The sequence below is a fragment of the Barbus barbus genome (assembly GCF_936440315.1).
Source record: "Barbus barbus genome assembly, chromosome: 31".
NCBI classification, from domain to species: Eukaryota; Metazoa; Chordata; class Actinopteri; order Cypriniformes; family Cyprinidae; genus Barbus; species Barbus barbus.
In genome coordinates, this window is record NC_136759.1 from 14,975,824 (window position 1) to 15,000,333 (window position 24,510).

The following is a 24,510-nucleotide window of genomic DNA, read 5'->3' on the forward strand; positions in this document are numbered from 1 at the left end:
TTTTGATACAAATATTCTGTACAATTCCCCAAAGGCGCGTTAAGTTGACTATCGATGAAGAAAAGAGAACTGCAAACTAACATCATATCCTCTGCGGGTCAACGTTTTGCAAGTTTTCTCTTGCAATGTGAGGGAAAAATAAAAACTACACTGACAAGGGCTTTAAACTGTTAACCGAACCATAAATACACACACAAAAAATTTAAGCTCACACACCAGAACATTCCAAAGAGAAGAATCTTAAAAGTCCAAAGGATTTGTGAGAGCTACATATGATGACAACTGTGTTTGCACAAAAGACACAGTTCTGCAACCTACAGCACTATGCTGTCATCTCAATTTCCACAACATTTACAGCTGGTGACTGGGAATGACATTGTGTACTTTGCAGCTATAGGGGTTTAATGCTTGAGATTAGGGTTGGGCGGCATGATAAAAATGCTGTTTATAATGGTATTGTATACAATGATACACGTTTAATAACTGTGTTGACCTACTTTTGCATTAAACACTTTGCAAATAAAACATTCATTTAAAAATAGCGGTTTAATAAAACCTAAAACTAAAGGTTTTATTCTTTTCTATTTCTACTTTATATAAAAGATTCATCACAAAGGAATAAACCTGACATCAGTGCAAATATAGCCTGATGTTAAAATGTAGACTCAAAACAGTAAAACTAAATGTTAAAACGTATACCAGTAAATCCAACTCTCAATTTATTTGATTAAAAAAAAAGGACAGTAAAAGCAACAATTTTGTAAAAAAAAGGCTATTACAATTTAAAATAACTTTTTCTATTTGAATGTGTGTGAAAATTGTATTTATTTCTGTGATGGCAAAGCTGAATTTCCAGCATCATTACCCCAAGTCTTCAGTGTCACATGATCATCCAGAAATCATCAGCATAATATGCTGATTTGCTGCTCAAGAAACATTTATTAGCTTATTTATGATCTTACCTATTATTCTTTGATGAACAGAAAGTTCAAAAGAACAGCATGTATTTAAAATAGAAATCTTTTGTAATAATGCAAAATACTTGCAACAGATGTATGTATGCATGTATGTATGTGTATATATATATATATATATATATATATATATATATATATATATATATATATATATATATATATATACACACACATATATTTATATATAAAAATAATAACAACAAATCCCTAAACTTTTGAACAGTCACATGCCAATTGTACAAAGAAATCTTTACTCATAGCGAAATTGCCACATACATATTTAGTCATTCCATCCAACCCTACTGGAGGCCACAAAGCTGTTAAAATTGTCCAAGAAAAAAAAAAAAAACCTCCATTCCAGACAATAAATCATTATGATTAAGTGCATGGCCTCAAACCACTTCATTAGTCAAAGAACTTAATGGCTAGACTGATGGTCCAATAGGCTTTGCTTTAATTCAGACATAGTGGCTCTCTTGTGTCTGGACTAAAGCTATGTATCATCACCCTCTGAACTATTGATTAAGACGTGGGTGGGAAATTTGAGGAAACGGGAAACTGCTCAAATGTCACCACCCCAGCAGTTTGAGAAGCGCCGTGCCGCGGACGCACGTTCCGGCAATAAGAGTCCAGGGCTGCCTGCAGCTGCTCAGAGTACTTGCAGCCGCTCTTATCTATTTTGTCTTCAGCACAGGACCAGCTGTGATTGGGTGGTGGGGAGAGCTGATGACATCACTGGTCACCATCCAGTCTGACTTGTGCTCCAAAGCTTCTGGATCTCATGCACCCCAGCCCTGACAGCCAAAAGATAAGACTGTGGCGACAGGACGTCCCGAGAATTATCAGCGAACATGCATACATGTTATGTGTTCATGTGCAGACGTGTGTTCATTAGGGCTTCCAGCGATAACCTGAATTCAGAATAATAATAATAAAACAGAAGTGCAGAGAAAAGCCCGCTTGGTCCAAGAGTAGAAACTATATCACAGGGCTCCAGACAAAAAAAATAGAGTAAGGAGCCATTGGCTCCTATAAAAGAAAAACTTAGGCGCCAAATTATTTTTTTAGGTGCCACAGAATAAAAGTGGTTTATTTTATTATTATCATTTTATTTTTCCCCCCTATTTTAACATTTCAATCATTTTGTCATGTGTTTATGTCTTATCTTTTCTAGGCTTTATCAGCATTTTAATCCATCTTGTAGATGATCATGTCGACCGGGGGACTAAGGTTCACTTAAAGTGTGAATTAAATGTCTTTTACAACTTGAAATATACAGTCACAAAGAATTGTTCGTTACACAGAATCTGTACCAATATCATGGACCATAAGCATCACTTGGCAACTGAGTGCAGTGCATCCTATAAATGTTGTCACTTCTTTCACACATTCAGTCTGTTTTTCTTCATTAGTAAAATGCAATTTTATAGGAGGAGTTGAATCATGTACAACAGAATAAGTAAAAATATTAATATGCAACAGCGCATAAATATAGCAAAACGCTCCTCTTTATAGTTATTTTTCTAGCTGACTGATGAGTTTATGGACACTGAGTGGTTATTCTGAGGTAAATGTATTACAATGCAATGTTTACAAGCTTTATACACTTCCTCAGTTTAAAACACTGAATGAGTTTTTACATAAAACATTTCAGTAAGTTGTACTATAGGCTTTCTTATTGCCTACCTTTTGATCATGTTCATTTCATACTATAGTAGTAAATCGAAATATATAATGGGTTCACTTGCTGCTTTAACTGAGGTGCTAAAGAGATCGCGCCTGAGCATTAAGTGCGATACTCTCCGCTCGCGCGATCCGGACGCATACACGGACCGTGTGGACGCGGGGTACTGGTGTTTATATTACCGAAAGTGTGCGCTTGTGGTCCGCATTAAAGAGCACCCAAACCGCATCATTTGAATTTCATAGCATTTTAAAGCTGATACTTTGTTTATTAAAAAGCAAGACAGCACAAAGCTTTTCGCGATTACTGGATGGCAAGTGCGCTTCAAATAACAGGAAGTCCATGCATTAACAGAACACAGCATATAGACTAAGATCTCGATAAGAAGAAGCCATATTAGCATTGATTATAAATGAGAATTGTTGACGATATTGCCAGTATCCACAGAGCTGACAGCTTTACCTGTTGAAGTTTGTTCAAGTTGTGCACGAAATAGACACGGCTTTTCTGCACTTGCACTTTGGGGCTGTTTACACCTGGTCACTTCATGCATTTTTTCCTGATCGGATAGCTATCTGATCCTGAAAAGACCAGGTGTAAATGCCGTCCGAAACGCATTCGAGACGGATATAAATCCAATCGCTCGAACCACTTCAGGAGGTGGTCTGGGCGAAACCGGACAAGTGTAAATGCATCTGGTTGTTGAAACCACATATGGTAATTTTACTCCTCCCATAATATTAAAATAATAGACGTGTGAGAGCGTTTTATAGGCTATATGGCATGTTATAGTCAGATATGACAGCGCAATGCAACAAGCATCACCGCGGATGAGTAGCGGAGTATTTCTTCAGCAAGCGACGCGCAAACTGAATGAACCTGAAAGTAAGTCGCAGACGCTCAACACACAATCTTCTTCATTAAAAGTAGCGAGACTAGCCTATCTTTCCAGTGCTGATGCCGCGCGCTCTCTTGTTGCGGTCTCTGATATTGAAATTAGCTGATAATTAATAAAATTATCCATTGCTTTCATTGACGTGAACTCCGTTATATTTGCATATGAAGCGGGAATTGAAGAACGGATTTATATCCGTTTTGCGAAGACACATTTATGTGGCCAAGTGTAAATGGGGAAACGTTTTAACAAATCATATAGATATCCGATCAGAGAAAATGCATGAAGTGAGCAGGTGTAAACAGGCCCTTTCAGGTCTCTCTCACTGCGTTCAGCAGACTGTGTGCAGCAGAGACAAGGACTGTTTGAAACTCTTTTCCAGTAAAACTTTGATGCGCATCGTCTTAGGTAAGTTTAATACGTGAACATAACAAAAGATGAGAGCGCAAAACAATCGGGAAAAAAGTCCTTTCATGCAAATTATATATAGTCGCCAGTGGCGACCTCAGCAAAAACTTCACTCACAAATTAATATTTTTGGTCGCAAATGCGACCATTTTAGTCGCAGTTTGGAGCCCTGTATCAGGAAGTCGATTAAAATAGACATCATTTAAAATGCACCAATGGAATAATGCACTCAAACATGCAAGAGTGCCATTTATAGTGTTAAATCTGCATTCATAATATAAGAACAATCTTATAAAAGTATGCAAATATACAATCAACAACAACTACAATCTACATGCAGTTTAATTATTACTAAACCTTATAAGCAAACAAAAGTGTAGATAATCTGTTTGTAAATAAGGTGAACAACACAATAGACGCACACACAGGGGAAAACCCATAGTCAAATACAGAACTTCTATATTAGAGATTTTGACTATGCAATGTTTTTGCATGTTAAGATTCACAGGGAAGGAGCACAACTTGTGTATTTGGTAAGAGGTTGAATTTTTACAGAGGATTAACAGAAATGGATAACATGAAAATGTTAACTTTGGATAATAAATAGCAAAGTCATGATAAAATTAACAAACGTTTAAGTCATATGAAGAAACATTTCTTTCAGAAAAGTCAGTGGAACTTCTGCTAATGTCACATTTCCTGAACCACCGAGCGTGATGTTCATAATAAACAATCATTTAAAGGTTTTATAATCTAAGTCTCAGCTGACTTAACATAAAGTGGAAATTTACAATGTTATGTTGCAAAAACAGGGAGATTCGCTTATGAAGGCAATGTGATATGTCACATGAGCACTAACCAAACTACCCTGTGTGAAACTAAACAAATGGGAAGTTGCAAAGTTATCAATCAGCAATTATTATCTGCTCTTCTCAGGAAAAATGAAATAACCTTCCTTTGTAACAAGCATCTCAAAACGTAAATTAAAAGCCATCTTTACTATCTAAGCATCAACAGGAAAAGTTTAAAATGAGCCCCCTGTGACAGATGCACCGTTTCTACTCATGTATCAGTGTGAAGATCACAGGAAGTGTGAGGTCAGCAACCGCAACTTTTTTTCCATGAACTGCAGCTTTAACTTCTGTATTGTGAGGCAGCAAATTCAACAAAAGAAAACCACTCTGGTAGACAGATGTTCGCGTTAACTTTTTAAGCTTTAAACTTTTACTAGACAAGCTGGTAAAAGATTCTCCATCATTTGATTAAATTCTTAGTTTAATAGTTAGTACATTAACTCTGTAAAGCCTGAGATATGAAAAATATGTTTCTTTGAAACGGAACACTTTATTGAAAGTTAATTTATGACATTTTTTAAATATCTAAAAAAAGAAAAATCTGTAAAAAGTTGCATATGCGTTTTGTATCATATTTAATGCATTAGTTTTTTTCTGGCTCATAGTACGATATAATGAGAATATGGTGAATAAAATACGTTATTCAAAGGCCTGAACTGAGGAAAAATATGAAATTTGGTGCAGTTGCTGTTATTTATATTGCCAAATTCTAATGTATAGTTATCTACATCTATAAAAATCTTTATAATAATATAGCAGAGCATTTAGACTATATAAAATTCTGAGCTGATTCAGTCCATTAAATGTCCATCTTAAAATATTAACCAATAGAAAAGTTATTCATATGTTTACTTTATAAAAAAAACAACCTGAACAACCTGAAGGTGGACGACATTACGATTTGACTAAAAGGCTTTTTACTTGCAAAAAAGGTATGAACTATCAATCAGAGGGCAGAAGGCATGTAGCAGATCGTGTGTGTTCATGTTTTGATCATGTTGATAATTTAGAAGTCTTATAAATGCACACACCAAATGACACAGTAGGCTTTATATGGTTAATCAGGTGTGCCTAGCAGCTACATCCATACCTGATCATAAGATCAACCATACTTAGATATGCGTTAAATCCTAAAACAACTAGCTTTTAATGAAGCTGCATATTTAGCTTCACATGATTGGAACACAACAGTTTATATTCCACTTAAAACTTCAATGCTTAAAGATAAGAAAAAAGTGATATGGCACTTCCTGTTTATCCAAAAAAAATCTACATATAAACTGGAACACGAGCTGCAAGTAGTGGTTTGAAAGAGCAGATCAATCCACCAAATGCCACTATCCACGTCTACACGGAGTAAATGCAATTTAACCAACTGACTGACCAGCAACAAGATCAGTAATGTCACACACTGGTTGCTTAACCAACTTTGGGATTTCCACACTGTTAATTTGAACATCCTGAAGGAGTCACTTTTGAAGATATACGTCCAAACCATTCCTAGTCGTTTTACCATATAAACAATATTTAACGTTACCAGTTAAAGAAATGCCACAAGCTATTAAGCTAGCTAAACTAGCACAGGACCCTGTACAACATTCACGAGTCTTACTAGGCGTGCTGAGGTGTACGGGTACGGCAAATGACCTACTCTCTAAAACTAGATATTCCCAGGGTGTTTGGCCGGCTGAATATAGTTTATTAGCCACCAAACCATTCAGCTAACGTTAATTGCCTTAGCAGAGCTGCCCTGCCATATTGCATTAGGACTCCTCCGTGCAGGCCATCCGGCTAAGCTAACAGAGACAGAGGCTGCTAGCTACAGCGTCTCTCTGGTATCTTTCTTTTGTGTTTTGATCAATAGCCACCCACCTTATCCATGAATTTCCAGCATTTCTCCACCGTCTTTTTGTCCACGGCCCCGGGTTGGTGATGGGAGTGGTGGAGATGATGGTGAGGCTGAAAAGCGTCCTTCATCATGCCAATAAGCCCCCCACCTTTCTTCAGATTTCCTGCCATATTCGGACTCTGGAGTGGTCTTTTCCTAGTCAAAATACAACTTGGATCGGATACCCCCCGGTGAGGACAGCGCCCGAGTCCGGTTGGGTTCGAGCGAGGGTCCGTCAAGGGGGGGGGAGAAGCGCTTTATCGATGCAAAACTCCCATTAAATCCCCCGTGCAGCAAACCACCGTTTCAAGCTGTGTTGAATAGGCTCGACTGGTGCGGTGGACCCCGTTAAAAACAACGCTTAAAAACAAGTTTTGATGGGTGTCTGGACGTGGAGGAACAACTGCTTTCACTTCGACACCCCGTGCGTGATGTTCCCTTTTCCTGCAGCTCTCTCTCTCTCTCTCTCTCTCTCTCTCTTTCTCTCTTTCTCTGTCTGTGCGCTTCTGCAGAGCGACGTCCAATTCGTGTTAAAATCGTTCATATGAGTCGGATCTTTTGAATGAATCAGGTGGATCTTTTGAATGAATCGGTTCACAAAACTGGTCGGACTGAAATAGCTTGACAGGTAAAATGAAATTAGTATGGGCTAATGTACGCGAATATTATATTTAAGATCGATATGATTTATATGATCATAATCACATGAACTTACAATAAACACAATTAAAACATAAACACAATAAACCTATGACTATATATGACTTTGATTTAGTTAACAGTAATTTTAAGCCTTAAACATTACAAAAATCACTTGCAAATACAGAATAACAATGTGTTGAACAACAACAAAAAAAACCCCAAAGAAAATATATTTTTATGAAGAGAAAATACTTTTAAAAAACCCACAAAGAAATATTGGAAAGTTTCAAAGCCTGGGTGTTAGGGACCACGTGATGACCTATTAGCGAAGTGACGTACAAAAATAGTTGAATCGGTTCTTTGAGGGGACCTGTCCGAAAGAATCGATTCGCTGAAATGAATCGGACTTCCCATCACTACTTTTGCAACGGGAAGTTCAGGCTGAGCAAGTCAAGAGCCCTTGCAAGCAAAAAGCGAGCACTCACGTTTATTATAAACCCAGCACAGATTGTCTTTCTCCATATGAAACGATATCATATTGAAATATGATAAATAAACCAGTTTGGGAAATAAACACCGCCTTCGACTCCCCCTCCTGTGCTCGTGTGATTGCACTTCCTGTTCCGCCTGTAAGACCTATCCCTCTTTCATGTCTCACATTTTCTCCGCCTCCGTTTTTGCTCCTCTTGCGAATATACGAATCCTACTATGGTAAAAAGCAGGACTAATGAATTTTAAATAGTGCACGTAACCGGAAGGTTACCAAGCAACGTAAGCAATGATGTATTAATATTCACGAGCAAAGCGAACTTTCTCCGGCCTCCGGGTTAAAGAGATTAAATATGCAGATAATTTTTTTTTTGGACACATTTCACGAATTGGTCTAATATATGATGCTTGATTCGCTGACCATTTCTGATCATTTTAGTTCATATTCGCTTTGCAAATATCCAAAAACTAAACTGAAAGAAAAGTAAAAACTTTGTTAATGAGAGTTGCCTCTACAAAGCTCCGCGTCCTGAACGTCAAAATGAAATAGTGAGATTCTCTTTAAAGACTCTAAGCAATTCAGAAATACCTCAAAAGACTTTATAGTCCATAAAACTAAACGACGCGCTTAGCAACTATACACACTTCCAGGCAACGAGCCGGTAATGTAGTGCAATGCGGATACGTAGAGCAACTATAATTGACATTCTGGAGAGGTGATTGGCTAACGTCTCTCTCTCTAACCACGCCCACGCTGCACTTTATACACAATACAGACACAATGAAACTTTTCCTTCAGTACGAAACTTTAAGATCTACAATCTTTACACCATGCCAAGAAACAGCAAAAAGAGCACACCAGAAAAAGGTGTTTTTCTATGAACTATAACATTATATTTTCTAAACAAAATAATAGGCTATAGTAGACTACTTACCAATAGCTAGTATTTGATTAACATGATATATTCCCTTTTCATACAGATGATGGACTTGCAGAGAAATATTATTACAAATATTATTTTCTATTTTAATATAATTGAAAATGTATAATAATCATAATTTATTTAATTATTATATAAAAAATAGCTGAATATTTTTGTGTAAACCAAAATTTGTTATGCATTTTTTGTAGTATTTTATTTGATAAATAGAAAGATCAAAAGAACAAGATTTTACATTAAATATAAATCTTTTTATAAATTTAATAAAGATTAGATTTCATTTCATATAACAAAACATAATAAATGTCATTATATAAAAATTATGCTCACCTCATAGTGACTTATGTAAATGTATATTTCAGTAAAGTTATATCATTGATTTCTAACACAATATGTATTGTATTCTACACAAACTCGATTTCAGATCTCAACAGCTAATATAAGTCCATGGAAATAGACCTGCAGACTAAAGTAAACAGGCTTGAAGTGAGTGTAGACTTGCTTGAGACGCAGCTCGGTGAGTCCAGCCATAAACACATTCAAATTCTTGTGCTTATCATAAGCAGTGTGTGCTTTAATCAAACACATGCTCTCCAATGTCATGCTCTTGACAAACAAAGCCCCTGTTTGATTAGCCGAATGTCAAGTTCAATTAAAATTGGAAAGAGAGCAGCGAGAGAAGACAGAAGCAGAAAAAGACACCATCATTTCTGACCTCCATAGCAAACTGGATAGCATGGAGAGAGAGTGTGAGAAGATCCTGCACGTAAGTTATAGAGTCACGGCTCTATAAGTGATTAAGTGAAATATCAGCACTGTGTCAAAATATATATTAGATGCTTGAATGGATGACATATTTTATCAGTATTACACAAGGCTTAGCTTAAATTGCTTGGTGACATTTCAAAGCGTGACAGACTAATCTACCTCAACGAAATGAGGTATAACTAATGCTATAGTAAAACACATTGAACTGACTGTTAATTAAAGTGTTAACAAATCTAATTGCCATCCACAAGGTTATCCATTTCAGCATTTAGTATTTTTGCATTGTAGAGACCATCTGCACCTCTAAATTCTTATGCCAGATGGTGAGACATGCCCCATGTAATAAGCTACTTTTCATCTTAAATTGAGTACGTTTTTATTAATTGGTGTCTATTGGCTTGATACAGGGCTGTCTGGACAGTTTGCTCTCTCACCTGGCTGAGATGTGGCTGCAGTGGGAAGAACGGAGCACAGTCATTCATCAGGAAGTCAAGGACACGCTCAGAGACTTTGGGATAAACCCGCTTCACATATGAGGACACCTTCAGTTGAGCGCTGTGTACAGAGCAGGACCAAGATATCTGACCTTTGACATCTAAGCACTTGCACATATATTGCATAAACCAGTAGTTTCTAAACTCCTATATATAGTACGAGTCAGTACTTTTTTTTAATAAAGAAATTAACAGTTTTAGTTGGCAAGGGTGCATTAAATTGATTAAAAGGGACAGTAAAGAGATTTATAATGTTTCAGTTCTGTTTGAAATAAATGCTGTTCTATTTCTAAACGCTTTCTATTCATCAATGAATCCTGAAAAAAAGTAATACAGTTTCCACAAAAAAATTTAACTGTTTTTAACACTGATGAATTATTTTTTTTTTGAGCATCAAATCAGCATATGATTTCTGAAGCATCGTGTGACACTGAAGACTCGAGTAATGGCTGCTGAAAATTCAGCTTTGCCATCACAGGAATACATTACATTTGAAAATATATTCAAATAGAAAAACAGTCATTTTTACTTGTCACTCTATTTGATAACATCTATTTTTCAAAATCATTTGAAAATCTTTCTGACTAATTGATAGATATATATTCAGTTATACAGGTTTGGGAACAGTGCTAGCTTTGTGCCAATATTAACTTCAACAGAGGTCAAAATGTTGATCTGAACGCTGATCCGAAAACAACACAACAACAACAAAAGACATTGTCTTAATTATCACTTCACCATAAAAATGTCAAGCTGACTTTAACTGAAATTAGTGACTTTTGCGATTAGTTTCACATGGGGTTGAAGGACATGTAATTTTACAGTTAATTTATCCTAAAGTGAATATTGTTTACATTTTGAATGACCATATCTGATATTAGCATAATTTGATGAAGCAATTTAAACATTGTGTTTATAGGTCGACTTTTTGTCTTATTTATGAAACAAGCAAGACTGATTTTCCGTTTAAACAACTCATCCATAGTGAATTGTCCTACAAGTATTTCATGAAAGAAGTCCTAGGCTTTGATCCAAACCGTTTACAACAGACAGTGCAGTTCAATCTGTCTCTGTTGGTCAAATTTTCTGTCGCTATTCCAATTTGCACAGCGTTTTCATGTTTAAATTAAAATCAAATTTAAAATGATTTTACTAAAGTAATGTAATAGCCCTTTTATAATTGATTTATTTTCCCTAAAGAATGTGTAGGATGTTTACCTCTTGTGTTCTTCTTAGTATGAGTCCAAGAGTAATGGTCTACTGCCCCTGACAGACGCCAGCTGTTGATTTATGTGAGATTGTCTGGAAAAAGCTCTACGAACATAATCTCAGTACAAAAATCTTGATTACACAGATTATTGTGTTAATGCAGTTAAATGTTAAAGGACCTTGTTATGTCACAAATTTTACATTCATGGAATGGCACTACAGTGACATTTTCTATGTGCAGCAGTACTGGCAGGGAGATGATCAATGTCTCACAATCTGAGATCGATCAATAAATGGAAAGCAGAAGAAAGGAAACAAAGACTTTTATTTCACTTAAATCTGTAATGTGAGATGGTTGTTCTACTCATTTAAGCACTGCTGGAGAACAAATGGTGGCAAAATGAACATGACAATCTCTACCCGCACTACAGGGATGTTAACAGCAGTTTCATTGTGAAACGAAAATGGGAAATAACATTTTGAGCTACTTACCTTTGATAATATGTTTCAGAACATTAAAAAGAGTCTAAGATAGATTCTGCTGTAGGTGACAAACCAGTGATCTGAAAAAGATTTGTAGCCGCATTGTGTCCTTTTAAAAGAATGAAAATTGTATCATTTTAGAAGAACGAGCTGTTTTAATATACTGCCTTTGATAAATAATTTGTGAAAATCACTAAGATGTGGCAAGTCAACACTATTCATAAAACGTAACATTCAAATACCTCTGACATAAAATTGGATGTGTTGTTATTCAGGTGCTATAAATAGGCTAGGCCTATATTGACTTTAACTTTGTGGCCATTCACTCAGAAAGTATTTTTGCTTTTAAAAACACAAGATACAAACAAGACACAAGCAACATTGACGTAGCACAAAATAAGCCAATTTTAGTTAGGTTACATGCCATATTGAATTTAGTGCGGATGAAAACAAGGTTGTGAGTGATAGACTTAAAAGTCTTAACAATAGCATCTTTCAGAACTGTTTTAAGATGTTTTTGTCTTTGGTCTTTTTTTCTCAGAAAATTTCATCGGCTGAACAATTGGTAGCCTATGTTAAACAATAATATCATTCCTGTTGAATATTATGGCCTTATACCCTGATTAAGGTTTATGGTGCCCCTGCCCCATATGGCAATGCTGAAAATGAATTGCAGTCTGACAAATTTCAGAACGCAACAAGACATGACATCAAGTTTTGTGATGTCATTAAGTGTAAATCGGCAAAAAAGTCAAATTTCCTTCGGTTGGACCGAAACCAGTTGCGACACTAGAAGGAATTAAAGCTAGAGATGCAATTTCATTCTGTGGAAACAGGTTAGAGCTGAATTAAGAAATAAATGGGTTGGAGAAGGGCAGTATGCTGAGAGAGCTTAGAGGCCCTGCCCTCGGGAATACATCCGGACTGATTGGGGTGTGAGCTTTGCGTGTCTGGCTAATAAGTCCTGTCTTCAGCCATGACATTTCAGTCTCTGAACAATTCACACTCATTACTATCAAACCATCATAGCGCTGGACAACTTAATGTTTGAACCCTGGAACTTAAAAGGATTTCCATCATATAGACATTTGCAGATGTTGAAGATATTTCTCCAGTTTGGAAATACTCAGGATTGAGGCAAACACAGAAGCTCCAAAACAGTCTCTTGGCAATGTTACATTTTGGTGAATTGGTGGCTAATTCATATGAATTAGTTCAATTTCATTTGTATGCTTTCATATAATATGCTTACACCCCATATATTTACAGTAGAGATGGACCTTCATGCTTGCTTCTTTCTAAAAAATCACAGTCTTGTATGAATGACATTGCAACCTCAAAATAGTTGTTTTTTCATGAGTGTAAGTTCTCATTGAACCTGATATTTATATAAAGTATTTAGTAAAGAGAAAAGAACAATGCAGTCACAAAAGTGTACTCAGTTAGCCATTTTGAGGTCACATGATAAGCTAGATACTACTCTCTTTATCTTGTTAACCCTCCTATTATTGGTCACTTTGGATAATGGAATAAATTAGTCATGTCTGAGTGCAAATTTAGCTTTTCAATGATATTAGAAGCTTATAACTTTTGCACGATGCTACAATTCTTGTGACAGATGTGAATCATTTCTGCATGTATATTTTTGGCAATATTTCTTTTCTTTTACCCAAATTGTAAATGCTAATTGTAAACTACTTGTTTTAACCTTCCTAAGCAGTCAGTTGTCACTTCAAGCAGTAATTGTCTCCCAAATGTTTTTGCTTGCTTGTTGACACTCTTTGGTCTGTGCCTCTGTGAATCTAAAGCAGATGTGCAGCTGATGCCATGCCCCACATAGTAAATGTGTCACATCTTGAAGTTGACCCGATAGAGTTGTCTGCAGGTCTGTGTCTCCAGTGAAAACCCACCTGCACATACAGCTTTGCCATTGTTCATCGGAAGCCTGAAACACACACACTCGCACAGCCATTCCAGCCTGCAATAGGAAATGAATGGAGCTGTATTTGCGCACCTAGAAAAATAAATGTTTACAGAGAGGGACGACAGATCCAAGAGACAAAACCTTCAAGAACAAAGCCAACCTTTCACAGAACTGAACACAATGCCATTTATTTTCGTCAGGCACTAACACCGTATTGAAATATCATGTAGAAATGGATTCAGTTCAATAGAAATGCACAGAAAAAATCAACATGGGTAGTAAGTAACCTCTAATGGCTCTCCAAAACGTGAAGGCAATTTATTACAATTTGGCACTGCAAGTTGAGAGTAACATCATGCCTAATAAAATAATTTCATTTTGGTATCCAAATTCTGCTTCAGCTGTGTTACGTTGAAAACCGGATTGGTTGAATCCAGTTTTAAAAGGGTGTTCAACAGAAGTATGAATCAAAGACGTCACATGAACAAATGAACGTTTCTGCTTTCAAACAAGAAAATAAACATTAAACATTATGAGATGTTATATAAAGAAATACCTGAATGTATATAGGCCTATGATCTCCAATGTCTCATCACACAGATATATCTAGATGGAGTGACCCTGTCTGTAGTTGATTTCATCATGTACTGAGTGTTACAGATCAACAGGAACAAAATCACCTCAGATCTCACTTTTCTGATGTTTTTTTGAAAGTGAACACATCTGACACCTCCAAGCGCCCTGCAGGAATGGCAAAAATAAGGGTGAATGGAAATTGGCATTATTCCTAGTTAGTTTCCCAATGCAAATTTCCTAAATGGGAGCATAATCTTCCACTTTCCCACAACTATGTGCAATTTTCATATCCGAGGAGTGCAACAAAATGAATCAAAACTTAAGAGAATGAAAAGCAAAATATAGAAAGTGTGTCTTTAACCAGAAAAAATAGAATTCCCATGTTCTTCTCCATTCAGTAGCATCTAAAACCCTCGTACATGCACATCAAACATTCAGAAACATCCCAAAAACCTTTTTAATAGAATATGACTATTAATAAAAACAGATCGTAGTTGTTTTTGTGTTCAGTTCTCTTAATAGTTACTCCTTCGGGGGCCGGAATGAGACGGAAACAGCACAGAATTAATACAAAGTGTTTTGGCACTCTAAAAAAGGTTGCGCGTGGTTGACAGTCTGCAGCTGTCCGTGGTGTGAAAAACCAAACTAAACGGGTGTCGTGAGAAGGAGATAATAGCAATATAGTGGTATCACAACAAAAGAGGAATAATTTAAAAATAAATCAACAGCACAGTAAGACAAATATACTGCATAGTACAAAGCCCCTCTGCTGTGTCCCCCGAAAGCAGAGGGCCATAAGGACAGTGTACAGAAACCAGATGCTGCTCCTGGACCGAATCGAGCAGCACGGACAGCTTCTCTTTTAGCTCCTTCCCTGGAGCCTACGTTCCCATAATCCCTGGGTCCAGCAAAGCCGTCGTTTAACATCTATCCGCCACAGATCCGAGAGGTTATTCGTGTTCACTGTTGTTGGTGCCCTTCTCCCACTCTATACTCTCCTCGCTGTGGCTGGGCGATGCTCCTGGAGGGCCGGCCGGGCGCACTCGAATGCCCTGGAAGCGCCGGCACTCCGGGCAGATGCGAATGTGACTGCACCCTCGCGCCACCAGGGCGGCCTCCTGCGCCAGTCTGTGGGAGAGGGGTTCGGGGAGGCCAGTGCCCGTGCAAAGCTTGCCGTTGCTGAGGCTCGCCGCCGCCGCCCGCGCCCGTCGCTCTTCAAGGGGCAAAGGCTGCGGTCGCAACACGGTGGCTCCGCGCCTGCGCCGTAACTGCAGGCTGTCCTGACACAGCACGATGCCCTGAAGCTCTCGTAGCATCTCCTCGCACACGGACAGCTGTGAGGCACAGACACGGAGACAGAGGGAGAGAGAGAGAGAGAGAGAGAGAGAGAGAGAGAGAGAGAAAGAGAGGCCAAGGGGACTGACTGACACACTGCTCGCAGGGGGTGGCAGGCAGCACAGCCAGAGCATTGATCAAAAATAACACTGGGCTATACAGGGGCCGGTGGCTGTTTATCTGACTGATGCACCGCAGAGAAATCAGAGAAAAAGTCCTGAAGTGCCTGGTGAGCTCGGTGTGTGCTCATTACATTTTCAACAAGTTCACATATTTAAATGTATTCTGTTAGATTTGCATTACAAAAAAAAATGTGATAAGTGAGTGGAGCTGCTGTGTTTGGGTCATTCTTTGTATACAGTGCCTTTTGCTTTGAAAAATTGGGCAAAAATTGCTCCCAAGAGGATTTTCGATGAGTTTTGATGATTGCTTACATAAAATAATCTGATTATTTGAATGCATATATATTTTTAATCACTTTACAGGGTGTTTTCCCGTATCCTCTGGTGCAATTTGTAATCTTAATGGAATTCTGTCATAAATGGAATATTATTGCAGAGTATTACAAAAATGAAGTCTCGATTAAGGGATGTTAAATAAATCATCTTTGCTTTGATCCGTTCATTTCTCTTAATGGTTGTTTTACAGTAGTATTTTTCTTTTGTCCTCAGTAGTGTTTTCCCAACATTAATTTCCTGCGGTGACATCAAATTTCAAGGGAAATACTATGCATATCTACTCAAAGTAAACCAAAATTTCATCAGTCCTCAGCACAAAATCATTAAGGATTTACCTTTTAATCTATACCCTGTTCAGTTACAGTCTGTTTAGATGAGGTCACAAAAAAGGCACTATTGTCTACTGTCAAAGAGAGTAGCGTTGTGTGGAGCCTTTCAAACCAAGCAGCTTTCTATTGGTGAATGCAGTAAAGCCGTGTGACCAACTTGAACCTGTTGCAAAAATCTGTGTGGGGAAATCTTTAGCCCTCATGCTAAATTTCTGATTGCATGGATTGCTATTGAAATTACTGGATTTCGACCAGCTCTTACACTTAAGGTTTTGTGTGACAAGTAAAGTATATAAGCTACAACAAAAAAAACCCCAGCTGGTTGTGATGTGCCTTTAAAGAAATTGAATGCCACATCCTATTAGCATTCATTTCAAATTTGCTGATAAAATCCAGAACTCAGCTGCTGAAGCTCAACCAGTTCTGTTTCTGAACATCCGACCTTTGTCAGTTTAGACACCATATTCAATGAAAATGAAGCTGTGAGGGATACACTCGCAGTCTTTACAATGGCACGCACTGTATAAAGGTTCTAGTTCACATTTCACAACTAACAACTTTTAAAACTCTTTTATGGCGCTAGCGGAAAGATTTGTATTTTTAGCTGAACAGTCAGTATGTTGTTAAACAACAGTACAGTCCATTGAACACACTGTACTTCAGTCCCTCGCAGTCTTGTTTTCATTCTTGTCAAAAAAATACATACTGTATGGTGCTACCTCGCCTAAGGTCTATATGAGATATACGTCACATACATTCATACATATGATGCAAAGTTAAAAACAAAATTATGATCCAATCAATTTTTTGGTATCATGTCATGATGTTGAAAAGGCACTGCATACAATCAATGTGATTCTGGGAGCTTTAATGTGTAGTAGACATTTAATTGGAGGGGCCATCTTGGTGCTGGATCAATGTAGTATGGAATTAAGATATGTACACTAGTTAAAAACAGGACAGAAAATTGTTGCCTATTGTATGATGAGCCATGCCAGTGCAGTCTAAGGCACTGAATATACACTTACATGCAGAAATGCACCTCACACACACATAAACAAACAGACACACTATTAGCATTACCTAATGCTAACACACAAAGCTATATTTCCCTTAGGGATATTGCAAATATTCACTCTACTTATCAAAAATGGGCTAAACTGCACTGCACTAGTCATTTTGACTTGATGTTGGGATACAAACACAATCACACAAACACACATATTCCCAGGGCTCTCAAATTACAGCAAAAATTTGAAGTGAGATTAGGGGAGGGGCCACGCAAAGGGAGGAGCAACTCAATTATTTGTAGCACCCAAGTTTTTGCTAGCAGTTCAATTTTACCCATTCTTCATAATTGACCAGCACAAATAGAAGTTATAATATCTGGTAAATCTGATTAAACATATCACATTTATCACATTTACCAACTGTTATAACATCTCTAGTACTTTCCTTTAAGGAAGCCAAAGCTAAGTTAAAGCTTCTGGTTGCAAAGCATTTGGAGAGTTTTTTTTGATTGCATCAATAATACGAATTTGGCTATATTCCCCAACATCAGCTCTCACTATCTTTTCAATCGCGTAATTTAAACGGAAACAACAACATCCTAATTTCTGATTGGCTGGTAGGTGGCATTTAACTCTGTATAACTCGAGAGTCGAGAAAGCTATGAACTCGGCAGAGAACTTACCTCCTTATTCCCTCATCTATTAATTGTACATATAGCGGGACAAGTTATCTTAGCCTGAGAAATACAAGGTGTGGCGTGAGAGCGTGTGAACTGGTTGAAATGCGTGAGTCTCACAGTGAATACGTGAGAATTGAGAGCCCTGTATTCCCAACATACATATAGACAAACACAAACATCATTCTTCTTTAAATATTTACCCACAATGCTCAGTCTATGAATATGGGAAATCACAACGAAGTCATGAAGACATTATAAACAAACACAGCATGCATTTACACCCTCCAAAAAAAGTCACGTCTTGGGTTCTACTGAAACATGCTGAAGTGTTTATTTAGTAAAAAAAAAAAAATCACAATGTTTCATTTGAAACAATGCAGTCACACAATCATCGATTTGATTCAGGGAAGAAAATAAAAGACAAAAAAGAATGAACTTTATTCCATTCAAACATTAAAAAGCATAAAATCTAATAGCATCTGGCACCTTTAGTGTGTGATGGCCTGTGTAGATCAGTTTGAGGTATATTCTTTGGTGTGCTGGTGGTGAGGTGCAGGATGGGGTGTGGGGGGTTCAGGGAGGGAGGCGCGAGGGCGGGGAGAAGGACAAAAAGCAGAGGCAGGTAAAATAGCCCTCTCTCACCTCTGTTGCTGGCGTATGACGCAGCATCCACACAAACTCCAGCACCGCCATGAAGATGGCCACCAGAAGACCACACACAAGCACCACGAAGATCCCACCGATGTTCTCCATGCCCAGACCTTCACAAAAACACACAACCTGATAAATGTTTCCTAAAATTTTCTGTTTGGACCTGCAGTTGAGTGACAGGTGGTTCACCTTTCGCTCGATGATCCTCCTCTTTTGGACACTTGCCACCATCCCACCATTTCCTCTTCAGGATCTCTAAGCGGTTTTCCTCCTGTAGTTTGAGTATGGTCAGATCAAACTCATCTCTGTAGACCGAGCCTGAAACAAAATATACATCTTAGAGAGCCAGAGCTGGATGTATATTTTCTGCTGTGCTGACTCCTGCCACTCTAATGGTATTCATTTAGCTTATTGTAAACTAAACCCTGCCATCAGTAATGCTGATTAAAACATCTGCTGGACATATCTTGGTTCAAATCAATTCAGTGCAATTTATATTCAGTCAATGGATTCATTTAACTTTAGTTATATGATTAAAGCCTGGTGTGCACTGTGCTATTTTGGCTACCATTTTGCCATCTGAGACAGACTTTTGGTGAATATAAAATATTTCTATCATTATAGGACAAGACTGGCAGCCTTGGATAGCTTTACTGTCATATGCTTGCTGATGGCCAATTAGTCAACGCATCAGGCGAAGTTCTGACAGTGTCTGAAATTTTAGGTTGCAATTGTGAAGTGACTGTTGCTACAATGCCTGTCTAATAAACAACCCATAAGAACCCAGCAACTGATGACGTGTGTGCAAGAGCATTGTATATAATAGTGCTCTATATGTCAAATAATAATAAAAGTAAATAAAAAAAAAAAAAATTATTTAAAATTAAAAATATTTACACTACTGTTCAAATGTTAAGGATTTTGTAAATAAATCAGTATATTTGTTCAGCAAAGATACATTAAATTGATCAAAATTTTCTTTGCAAACTTTGACCTCAAAGTTTGGAAAGTTAGTGTATATATAAACAATAAAATAAAAGGGATAGTTCACCCAAAAATGAAAATTGTCATTAATTATTCACGTTGTAAGACACAAATTAAGATGTTTTTGATGAACTCCGAGAGCTTTCTGACCCTGCATAGATAGCAATTGAACTACCATGTTCAAGGCCCAGAAAGGTAGTAAGTACATTGTTAAAACAGTACGTCACATCAGTGGTTCAACCATAATTTTATGAAGCTACGAGAATACTTTTTGTGCACAAAGAAAACTAAAATAACGACTTTATTCAACAATTTCTTCTCTTCCTTGTCAGTCTTCAGTGCACATTCATGATAGTACCATGACGCATGTAATGTAATTTCACTTTTTTTCACGTGAACACGCATCGAAGACTGACACGGAAGAGAAGAAATTGTTGAATAAAGTCACATGGACTATTTTAACAATGTCCTTACTACCTTTCTGGCCCTTGAATGTTTCAGCTGAGTTGCTGTCTATGCAACGTCAGAAAGCTCTCCAATTTCATCAAAAATATTTTAATTTGTGTTCTGAAGATGAACGAAGGTCTTATGGGTTTGGAACGACATGAGGGTGAGTAATTAATGACAGAATTTTCATATTTGGGTGAATTAACCCTTTAATTTAAATGTTATAAGAGCCATTTAGCATTTCCTTTATGTTATGATTAAACTACATCAAGCTTGTTTTGAAAAAAAAAGTTGCATTCCCTTTTTGCCTCCACAGACTTTTAGACATTTCTTTTCTTTCAGGTAAAACATAAACATTATGTCAGATTGTGATGAAGTCCATTGATCCAAAGTTGTGTATCGTTCAGTAGCATAAATGGCCGTTGACGTCACACAGTATGCAGTGTGTGAGATTCCTTGCTACACTTCTTTTGCACTCTGGATGAGTTGCATTTGAATCAATAAAAGTCCTGCTAACTCCACATAAACCTCTATTCATTGTTGTCTCTCTAACAGGAACTCTTTCTCACCCAGAGGCATGCCAATGCCATAGCCCTTGGTGTCCAGCAGGCCTCCGATCTGGGTGAGGTTGCAATTGCGCTGGCGGTAGTACTCGTTCATGGTGCTCTCAAGCAGGTAGGCATAATTGGAGTTGAGCACTCGGGCGATGCCCTCCTCAGTGCTCTTCACGAACACGCTGGGCTGCTTGGAGTACATGAAGTTCCACATGCGCTGGTACGTCTGGTAGCGGGAGTTCTAATCAGAAAGCAGGAGATATTAGAATCGTTACATTTACTCCTCAACTTTCATCTGGTGTCCTGACAGTCAATCACTAGAGCTTTCAGGAGGCGAGACTGATTGTGTTAACCAAGGACTTGGCGGTTGATAAGCTGACAGTTTGACATGTTGATGTGACAACTGAATATGTGTAACAGTCTGTGCTCGCTGAGGGGCTGGTCGAGAAACGTCCCTCCGACACATCAAAGAGTTTGAATTAGTCTGGGACGGCCCTCTGGAGAAGGCAAGATATCGAAGGGCATTGATATTAAGACAGCAAACAGATAAATCCCAAAGTAGGGAAGAACGCTAGCGACTTGGTCAATAAACCTGCCGACAGGCCATTGATTTGTGGGTGGAGTTTCCTTTCATTTTGTCCTTGGAGATCTCACCTGGAAGAAGGTCATGGTGGATCCGCCGTGCATGGTGCCGTATTCGATGGCCGTTTGGTCAGCCAGATCGTCCACGGATTCGATGGGCACCTCCATCCTCTGCACAGTGAGAAAGGCCGCCAAGTTGGCTGTGTAGGAAGAGATGATGATCAAGGTGAAGGCCCACCTGGAACGACAAACCAGTTTTAGACATGAGGAACGCAAAGCTCTGACCCAACATCAAAAGAGCTCGGCGCTACTGTGAGCTCCGCATCCGAATGAGAAGTTGAAAGGCTCCTCTGAATACTGTACGCCCGTTCAGAATATTCAAAAATAGCTTGCTTTTATTCTTCACTGACCTCGGTGTGCTGCAGACGGCGAGGCCTCGAAAAATGACAGTACAATAACGCAGCAGAAAAACAGTGGCCAAGTGAGAGTAGCACTTTTATCTGCTATATCCAGCAGCTGACAATGAGATCAGGGTGTTGCAGAATGTGATACTCTGCTGAAAAGAACATCTTCAACTGGCTGGCTAATGCTGGTTTGGGTGCTGGTTGAGCTGGTAAACCAGTTTAAGCATGCAAAATCTAACTGGTTTTCAGTGAGGTCTTGCTGGTTAAGCTAGTTGACTCTAAAATTAAAGACCTAAAAATCAAAATGAATGCATAAAGGAGGGAATACACAATTCTGTAAATGTTTCAATCATTTGTTCACTTCCCAAGTACAATAATAAATAAATAAATTAATTAAATATTCAATAACCATTCTTGTAGATAAAACAGAAGAGCTTGGTTACCTTGTATATCTTGGATGCAATATATTAATCTAATGTGTTAAATAATATGTACTGTTTTTTACAAATATAGTCACAAAATATGAAATTGACAATGGTGACCCTGAATGCAGAATGGAGACTGGAGATTGTTTATTGTGTGCTCTTACCATACTCCACTGACGCAGCGTGTGGACAGAGCTCTGGGGGCGATGGTGGAGCCTTGCTGCATGAAACCGCCCACAGGAAACCAGAAACTGTTGCCCAGCGAATACTGGTTAATGAGCAGGCTACAGCGCCCCTTCAGGCATGGGTGAGGGTTGTACCATTCGTAAGGTGTTAGCCTGTGTGCCAAGAAGAGTGTGAAAAAAGAGAGGATAAAAAGTAGTAAACATAAATGAGCCAGGAACAATTTTAACAGTTGGCAAAGCATGAAGTCACCAGTGCTCCCTGTTGGCCACGTAACCTGGTTTTTGTTCCCTGAAGGGGCTGTGTAAGCTTTAGCCGTGACTGACAGGACACTAATAAAAATGCACTGCACTGCAGGACGCTGCTGAGTTACTCTTCATGGTGTGCGACAACCTCACATTACAGCTCTGTTGAAATGCCGAACACAAGCAATGTAGAAAAGCAAACACAGGTCGTATTTCAGTAACAAATGTGTAAAAATATACACATTATAGAGAGGCAAAACACACACATACGCAAAAGTTCCAACTAGGAATTTATATGAAATGTCTTGACAGGTAATGTTCAGTGAATAAAAACACAAAACACCCCCGTTGTCCTGCAGAATGCTGGAGAATCAGCAGGCTACTGTGAAAGAATATAAAACATGACATTTCTTTTGTGATCCAATGCAAAGCTGGAATAAAAAGTGAGTTTAAAATGAAATGTCTACAAATACACACATGCGGATCCTAGAGCTGCATTCCAACCAACCAATTAAGAATTTAGGGTTAGGTTTAAGGTCATGACTGTTTCACAGGACCAACAAAGGATGTTGATCTTGCAACAACAACATTCAATCCTAACTGGACTAACAATCCTAACCTTTAAACCTCCCCCTAAAACCAGAGCACAAAGATTAGTTCATGCAGTAGTAATGTTCCAGAATTCCTATCAACTAATCTTTGCCCTCCGGTTTAAGTAGAGAGTTTAGTTTTGGGATATAGGGCCAGATTTACTAAACATGGCAGGCAAAGTAGCGTTAGAGCGCAATTCCGTAAAAGCACTGATGGGAGGGGAAAATTCTGCGGGTGATTTACTGACAATGCGCACATTAAAGAACACAGACGCAGCCAGATCATTTCCATAATGACCAGCGCAATCCACCAAGAGGAGCGCAAATTACTGCCTCCTTTAAGACATGCTTTTTGGGGGGCGTTAAATAATGGCGCAAATACCAGTAATTTGACGAGCGCAAACGTTAGTAAATCAATTTGCATGATTCATTTTAATACTCTCCTCCCATAAATTTTGCGTCTGAAAGTGAAACTCCTACAAATGCATATTCAAAAAGGTCAGGCACAAAAATAACTGTGTCCACACCTTTTCAGTGCTAATTCTTCACTGCGCATCTTTAGTAAATCCTGACAGTACTATTTTAAAGCCAAAAGTCAGTTTGCATTGGCGCAAGCTGTTAGCAAATCGGGCCCATAATGTTTAATGGTGTGAAAGCAAGAAAATAAATAACGTTTTAATTCACATGCCATTCTATGTGAAATCTATGACTTTCTTTCTTTACGAAACATTACAGAAGAAGTTTAGCTGAATGTCCAAGCTACATGTTTCAATACAATGAGAGTGAATGGTGACCAGATCAGCCAAACAACATTTTTGGTGAATAATGAATTAAATTTTAATTTAAGTGTTTTCCTAAAGCTAGCATATGACTTCAGTAGACTTAATATAGTGCATGATTCTTATGTTCAACTTTTATGGGATTTTTTTTTCCATTTTTGAGCTTGATAGGCCTAGTCCCTATCCACTTTTGCTATATGGAAAACAGGAAAAAGTTTCTTTAATATGTTTTCCACTAAAAAAAATAAGGGTTGGAATGAAAATTGAGGAATTAATTACATAAAAAAAAAAAAATTAAATTTAAGTTGTGCTACATGTTGTTTTTTTCTTTCATGAAAGGAGAAGTTTAGCTGAGTGTTCAAGCTCATTTCCATACAATGAAAGCGAATGGTATTAGTAAAGCAACAAGGTAAGATTTTTAGTGAATAATGAATTAAATTCTAGTCTGTTTCTGAAACAAAACTACTATATGATTTTAAAAGACTTGAAATATAGTGTAAGATTCATATGCACAACTTTTATTTTGCCTTTTTAAAAAAATTAATTTTGGAGCTTTCCACTTTCATTGTATGGCAGCAGAGTAAAAGTAAATTTTTAGCTGTACAACTCCTTTAAGGATAGT

General features: G+C 37.9%; 3 protein-coding genes across 4 annotated transcripts in view; 1 reads left to right on the forward strand and 2 right to left on the reverse strand.

Annotated features, from left to right (window-relative positions):
* Window positions 1–7,252, reverse strand: part of LOC306851830 (E3 ubiquitin-protein ligase CBL-like) — a 33,961-nt gene extending 26,709 nt beyond the window's left edge. Inside the window, exon 1 of one of the 2 annotated variants that reach the window (XR_013782536.1) lies at window positions 6,691–7,252. Coding sequence is in view for 1 of the 2 variants with exons in the window: in XM_079388282.1 (XP_079244408.1) it covers window positions 6,691–6,837 (147 nt within the window). In the remaining variant the exon portion in view is untranslated. The remainder of the gene's footprint in view (window positions 1–6,690) is intronic. The other variant, XM_079388282.1, reaches the window with a different exon arrangement.
* A 641-nt stretch (window positions 7,253–7,893) lies between these two features.
* Window positions 7,894–10,082, forward strand: LOC306851717 (dynein regulatory complex protein 12-like; the record flags this gene model as incomplete). Its single annotated transcript, XM_079388158.1, has 4 exons — window positions 7,894–7,977; window positions 9,223–9,295; window positions 9,414–9,544; window positions 9,954–10,082. 4 exons carry the CDS (start codon window positions 7,894–7,896, stop codon window positions 10,080–10,082), a joined length of 417 nt encoding a protein of 138 aa, XP_079244284.1.
* A 3,738-nt stretch (window positions 10,083–13,820) lies between these two features.
* The window catches only part of LOC306851419 (glutamate receptor ionotropic, kainate 4-like), a gene marked incomplete at its 5' end in the record, with an annotated part of 194,993 nt that continues 184,303 nt past the window's right edge, over window positions 13,821–24,510 (reverse strand). Inside the window, 6 exons of the mRNA XM_079387624.1 lie at window positions 13,821–15,566; window positions 18,687–18,805; window positions 18,885–19,013; window positions 20,696–20,921; window positions 21,335–21,500; window positions 22,256–22,429. Of these exons, the coding sequence (XP_079243750.1) occupies window positions 15,183–15,566; window positions 18,687–18,805; window positions 18,885–19,013; window positions 20,696–20,921; window positions 21,335–21,500; window positions 22,256–22,429 (1,198 nt within the window). The 3' untranslated portion in view covers window positions 13,821–15,182. The remainder of the gene's footprint in view (window positions 15,567–18,686; window positions 18,806–18,884; window positions 19,014–20,695; window positions 20,922–21,334; window positions 21,501–22,255; window positions 22,430–24,510) is intronic.